This window comes from Astyanax mexicanus, chromosome 14 (assembly GCF_023375975.1).
Source record: "Astyanax mexicanus isolate ESR-SI-001 chromosome 14, AstMex3_surface, whole genome shotgun sequence".
Lineage (NCBI taxonomy): Eukaryota > Metazoa > Chordata > Actinopteri > Characiformes > Acestrorhamphidae > Astyanax > Astyanax mexicanus.
The window spans coordinates 8,654,851-8,661,807 of record NC_064421.1 but is presented as its reverse complement, the minus strand read 5'-3'; the positions used below and the strand labels follow the sequence as shown (position 1 = coordinate 8,661,807).

Here is a 6,957-nt window from a genome sequence, read left to right as displayed (position 1 = left end):
ATCTGGGTGGATGTGTGTACACATGTGGGATTGTGTGTGTGGCCTATTGCTATTGCTAGCTCTAGCATTCATAAGTGTGCATGTATGTGTGTGTTAACGTTGTTTCCTGTGTGTGTATTTGTGTGTTCAGGTGGATGTGGGGGTGGTCCACTTCACTCCTCTGGCTCAGCCCCAGATCCAGCAGCCCTTTAAACTGGTGGAGAAATTGGTCAGACATGTCTTCCAGTTCCGGGGGAAGCACTGCTACAAAGGACTCGAGTAAGTGCTTTCCACTCCATCTCCATCTCCTGCTGCACCTTTTCTGCTTTCTACCTCCCTGTGCTCTTTTTTTTAAGCCATAGTCTGCCTGGGGCTTCTGGGTAACCCTGTTCCTGCTGCAGAGCTGCACGCTGCTCTCCTCCTGGTACTCCTCCAAAGTTACTCGGGGGCGTAGCAGCGTTAAGGCCCATTTAACAAAGGAAGCAGTGCAAAGAGGGCAGCAATTATGAGTCATTGGGAATGTCATAGTGATACAAAGAGTGTGAGGGACTTATATAAGAGCAGCAGCAGCTGCTGCAGCAGCATGCATAAGCTGGCACTCTTTTTGTTTGGGCAGCGCAAAGTGAACATCTGCACGAAATATGCAAACGTAAAATATGCCATGTCACTTCCGTGCCAGACTGTCCTCATCTTAATGCTAACTCGTGGAGTCAGCATATGATGCTTTCCTCGTTATTCTTTCTCCCGCAGGAAGTTGTTCCCCGAGGCTGAGCGGCTGGAGCTGATCGAGGAGCTTCTCCGCAGCGCAGACGTTGACCCCACTCTCAGGCCTGCGCAGCTCTCCATCGCCCACATCCAAGCTCTAGCAGACGCCTACAGCAGGCTATGCAGGGAAAACAGCCAACTGTTCGACTACGAGTTCCGAGAAGAGCTGAAGCAAAAACGTCATAGCCACAGACGCAGCGACAGCAGCATCAAAAACAGCAGCATCAAAGATGGCATCAAAAGTAGCAGCACCAGCAGAGGCAAAATCGAGGACCTCACTCCTACCACTCAATAAAGAAAGGAAAGAGGAGAAATGTTAATGGCCGATGTTCGCACGGGGAGACAACAGACTGCTCTTAGTGGTGACATTTCACTCGGGGATGGGCATGAATTTTTTACGCCTTTCCTTTCCCTCTCCCTTGGACGGGAGAAGTGTGGCAAATGGCCAGCTGAAGTGTTACTGTGGCAGGAACAAGGGAATGAGTTACACCGGCCTTGGCTTGGCCAGAGGTGTTCTGGGTTGTATTGTGGTAACAACATCATTGCCAAGAGTTAAGCTGCATTCAGTCTGTAGCTCGAGAACTGCAGGTAGGAACAAAAATATATAAATAAATAAAAGCAATGAAAAATGTCACTGGCAACAAAAAAGTGCTGAAGCCCTTGTAATCCTCCTAATTTGCAACAGTGCGATAACAGAAGGTCCTTTATTAACAAAGTGTCTGACAAAGAGAATCTGTGGACAACTCAGGCAGGAAACATAAAGAGCAAGGAGCAATCACATTTCTAATTTAAAATCCTCCCCCTAAGAATTGGGACAACCCTTCAAGAACCTGTAGGTGACCCTGGCGAAATGATGTGATGGCAGTGGAGTGGTTTAACTAGTTAACTTCAGGGCATTGTATTTTTTTTACTGCCCATTTCATAATTTTATTCTGTGATGGAGAGCTAAAATTCATTTTTATTAGCTTTTATTTTAATTTTCCATTCCATTCTTTAATGTTGCAGCCTTTTGTCATGTGTTGCATCATTTAAGGTGGAATGGGAAAGTTAGCTAGCTATCTAGCTACCTAGACATACTACTAGTGATTTGTTTATGCTTGTTATGAAGAAAATGCCAATAAAACATTGAAACTACACATTAAACTATGGTAATATAGTGGTTATCATATTGTTTAACAAGGAAAATTCTCATATTTGTGGGTTTCTTTGATTATGTGATTCTCATATCACTCTGTTTTGAGTGTGCCTCTGAAAAACCTCTGTTTGAAGGCTCATGTAGCCCTAACACTTCCCCTAACCTACCCCTCCACCCTAACAAGAACTGGGACACCCTACCCCTACATGTGCACGAGAAAAACAAGCCAAGAGGTAAAATGAGAGTGGCCCCAAGTTTGAATTATTTGGGCTATTTTCCCTACTACAAAAGCTGTTCAGTTGGGAGCTTGGAGTTAGGAGTGAAGAGGAGAAGATGTGACATACTGTGAAATGCTGTCAAAGTTAAAAAGCTATAGGAATGCTTTAATCACTTCACAAGAAAAGAGTAAAAGCTGTTCCATTATGGCAATGTTTCCAGTGAAATCCTGTCAAGATGGCTGAGAGAAAAATAGCTAAGTGCAGGGGAACCTACTGCACAACATGGGGCCTGTACATTCTCTAGAGAGTGTGTTCAAATATGAAAACATAAATGGGTGGAATAGATTCAAGTTTAACAAAAAAAAAGGATTAAGAGTGTTGTGATGTCACTGGTGTCAAAGATTACTTTCTTAAAGGGGCGGGGTTATCCCAAGATGACAGGGTTAACAGGGAATTTTACTTTTGCAGTGTGAAACACTTTTCCTCAACGGTCCGGACGTTCAGACCATTTAAAGGAAATTGAGGCAGACTATCTTTAACCACTCAATATTAGACTAAGAAAAATAAGTAGCGTTGTGCTGAAATCTGACTGCCCTTCATCACGCAGCACTATGGGTTTAACAGATTACGCTGATGATTATTGTATCTACTGTAACTGTAGAATAACCCTTTTTATGAACAAAAATAAAAGGATTCTAAGGGGAAACAACTTATCAGGTCATTAACTTTAATGTTTTTCTCTAGGTTTACAAGAATTATATCTTTAGCCGGCTGTATTGTCAGTCCATCACTTCACTACGTGATTGAAGTCTGTTACAAAGTGAAGGATCCTTAATATACAGGAAACATTCAGACAATGTTGAAGGAAGTGACTGTGTCCATCACATCCTTAGGCCCACATTAGTGTGCCAATGGAGGTGAATTTGTGGCTTCAAAATGGTAACTTCACTAAAGAAAAAAAAATGGAAGTCAGGGTCAAAAGACTTTATTTAGAGGGCTGCACAATTTTAGCCTGGTTGAATCAGGTGCTGGTGTGTTTTTTTTTACTCTTGGTGTGGTTTGTTTGGGCTGATGTGAATACGTTAATCACACTCAAAGCAAAGAGCAAAACAACCATACCAACTCTTAAGAAGAGGTGGTCTCTGTCCAGTCCTAAGGCAACTCTGCATTGGTTGGTTTGTGGTGAGAATGTGATCTGAGCTCTATCTGATGAGACCAGCAAGAGTCCAGTGTGTGTCTGTCAGAGGTAACATTAATCAGAAACTGTTTTTTTTTTTTCCTGTATATTTGTTATTTTTTTTAGAAAATGGTGATGAAATGTATTGGTTATCATGTAGACTAAATGATAATGAATGTACAGTGAGTTATAAATTATTATTATTATTATTATTATTATTATCTTTTTTTTTTTTTTTGGACTTGAGCTTGACTACTAAAAGTCTTGGTCATCAACACTACAACACTTTACTAGTACATGTTAGCAAATTGCTTCCATTATCTAAGTAGGTTTGAGATGCTACCTTATTTTTTTGAGATAGTATGTCACTATTCAGAGACACTCATTATTTTGAGATACTAATGTATTATTTTGAGAAACTATAATTATTTTGAGATACTGAGTCATTTTTTTGAGATACTATATACTTATTTTGAGATACTAAGTCATTATTTTAGATACTGTCTCTTTACTTTGAGTTACTTATTATTTTGAGATATTGTCTCATTACTTTGAGATACTGTCTCATTATTTTAAAATACTAAGTTGTTTTGAGATAGATACTGTCTCATTATTTTTAGATTTTTAGAGGTTGTTATTTTGAGTTACTATCATAATAGGAGCTATTGAGTCATTTGAGATACTGAGATTTTGAGATACTGAGTCATTATTTTTAGACACTAAGTTGTTATTTTAAGGTGCTATCATTATTTTAAAATAATAAGTTATTGTTATGTCATAATAGGAGATAGTCATTTTGAGATATTTAGTCATTACCTTTAGATAGTATTATTTTAAAATACTAAGTTGTTTTTGCTATCATAATAGAAGATACTGTGATTTTAAGATAGTAGGTCATTATTTTGAGAGAAAATCTCTGGTAAAGGGCCAGTGTTGTGCCAAATTCAGCATCCCCGTCAGGAAAAGCACCCCCTCTCAGAGCGTATTTCGAAGTAAAGTTAAATCGCTTTTAACCAGAAGACAGTTCCTGGCGGGGGTGCTGAATTCGGCAAAACACCGGCACACAGTATCTGGTTAATGTGCGCTGCAGGGAGCCGCAGGGTGGGGGCGCTGTGGGAGTTCCCTATCGTTTGCGTCTCTCTCGGAAAACGGGTGGGGTAAAAACACAGAAACCCACCGCAGTTCGGGGTGGAGGAACCTGAACCTGGATGAGCCCGGTCTGAAGATTCTCCTCAGGACAGCGAAAAACCCCGCCGAGCCCGGTCTCTCGCTGTGAGTCATCAGGTACGGAGTTTATCTATTTAATAAACCTGCTCAAGTACGGAGTTTATATAATAAACCTGTAGGCGGAAGCGCCGCCTTTAGCTTTAGCGCTTAGCTCGTAGCTTTAGCTCTTAGCTTTAACTGGCGTTTTCTAACTACCATAACTCACTAGCTGAGCATAATTAAGCTCCAAACTCGACAGCCGCTCCACGCCTCTCCCTCAGAAAACAGTATTTATTCTCAGTTTTGCTGTCAGTTAGTGAAAATAAGCTGTACTGAGCTGTTTAATTAATGCTGTGTGTAGCTTTACCCCGGCTAGCAACGCTAAGGCTAGCTTAGCATACGGGCTAACTAGTGTTAGCTTACCGAGTGAACTAACACCACGAAAACACCTGGAAACGGTTTATAATTAACTAACTCAACCTACATACACCAACAGTACTTTAAACAATTATTAACTGACTCTAGTAAATACATTAAAATCATTACAAAAATTAACTAATGTCTCAATCCTGTTATTTATAACATTTCTAATCCTGTTTAATAATGTTTTTAGAAGTGTCAATTAATAATTACTGGAGACATCACTTACTACTTAACCATTTAACAGTGTTCATTACTGTAATAAGTACTGTTATTGTTATTTGTGACTTTTATTGTAAAGTGTTGCCTAAAAATATATTTTTATTTCAGCCTTCTGTCCGTTAAATAAGTCAATCTGAGTTATTAATGTTAAATTCAATTTTTTTGAGATACTAAATCAGCAAAAAAACATCTCAAAATAATGAGAGTATTTTGAAATAAAGACTTAATATCTCAAAATTATGAGAGTAATACATATTACGACTTAGAATCTCAAAATAATGAGTATCTGAAAATAACGACTTACTATCTCATGATAAAATCGCAATTTACTTAGCGTGGAAAAAAAAACTACAACATTTTTTTAACTAATGCCTTAATTCATTATTAATTACAATTATTATTGTTAAGTGTTACTAAAAACTAATATAAATTTTAACAGTCACCTAATCTGAGTCTTTCTTATCTAATATTTTATCTAAGTGGAGTTTTTTAAGTCAGTCAGGTTTGTATGGAAGCCCATTCCCACCGTCTAAAACAAAATAAAATCCAGCATATATATAGAACGCAGCAGCACGTCTGGTCTTCAACCAGCCAAAACGGGCACATGTCACCCCGCTGCTCTTTGAGCTCCACTGGCTACCAGTTGATGCTCGCATCAAATTCAAAACTTTTACAATCGCCTACAAGGTGATGTCAGAACAGGCTCCTTCCTACCTGCACTCGCTCCTGAAGGCTTACGCTACCTCCCGGCCGCTGCGCTCCTCCAATGAACGTCGCCTCGCTTTGCCAAACAAACATTCACACAAAGCAATCCAGACTGTTCTCATACAGAGTTCCCCAATGGTGGAACAAACTACCTTCCACTACCAGATCAGGAGAATCTCTCGCTATCTTTAAGAAACTCCTGAAGACAGAGCTCTTCAAAGAGCACTTACTCTCTTAACACCTCTAACACACTAACTACTTCTAACCTCATTTCCTTCTTCCTCTCCTTCACTCCTCTATCCTATTATTCCCCTTTGACCTCCTTTTATCCCTATCCAAAGATGTTTTTCCTTTAAACTTATTTTAAATTGTACTTGACTATTGTAAGTCGCTTTGGACAAAAGCGTCTGCCAAATGTAATGTAATGTAATGTAATGTAATTTTTTATTAAGTTAATTACCGTTTCATTATTTTAAGGTGCTCTCAGTGTTTTAAGATCTTGAGTAGTTTTGAGATACTATCTTCTTACTTTAATTTACTCTCTCATTGTGGAAAAATTATAGTAAATTTATATCACAATATATTTCTTCCTTTTGGTCTATACAGTATAATTCTGATAGCGATATAAACAGTATAAAGCCACGGTCCCTGATGTACGTAATCACACACTGATAGATGTGGGCAATATGGCAAAATATTATATCACAGAATTTTAAGATAATCTTATGATACACAGTACGTATTGTGTTTTGGCTCACTGACGATGCACCAGGAAAGTCAACTTCCTTAAAAATCATATTTAAATTCTCTTTTATACAGTACAGTGATTTCTGCAATTCTTTTGTTGCACATGATTCAGTTTAACACAAGTTTTTTTTTGTACACTTTTTGTAATTAAATGTAAAGTTAAGTCAGTGTTTGTAAGCAGTGGTGATATTCTCAATACAAATATTGATGATGCAATAAAATATAAATATATTGTCCAGCTCAAAAGTCATTACTTAAGTATCTCAAAATAATCTCAATGCTTCGCTCTGTCTGCCATCTGCCTCTTATCTGTTACTGGTGGATTTCATCTGTTTTGTGTGAAAGCAAGGGACATCCAGGAAAATTATTAAGGACATGCCTAT

The 6,957-nt window shown here is 38.6% G+C and overlaps 1 protein-coding gene across 2 annotated transcripts in view; it reads left to right on the top strand.

Annotated features, from left to right (window-relative positions):
* tfb1m (transcription factor B1, mitochondrial) overlaps positions 1–1,887 on the top strand; it is a 53,335-nt gene extending 51,448 nt beyond the window's left edge. For both annotated transcript variants that reach the window (XM_022673207.2, XM_022673206.2), the window contains exons 7-8: positions 131–258; positions 730–1,887. In XM_022673207.2, coding sequence (XP_022528928.2) covers positions 131–258; positions 730–1,039 — 438 coding nt within the window. In that variant the 3' untranslated portion in view covers positions 1,040–1,887. The remainder of the gene's footprint in view (positions 1–130; positions 259–729) is intronic.
* Positions 1,888–6,957: the final 5,070 nt, after the last annotated feature.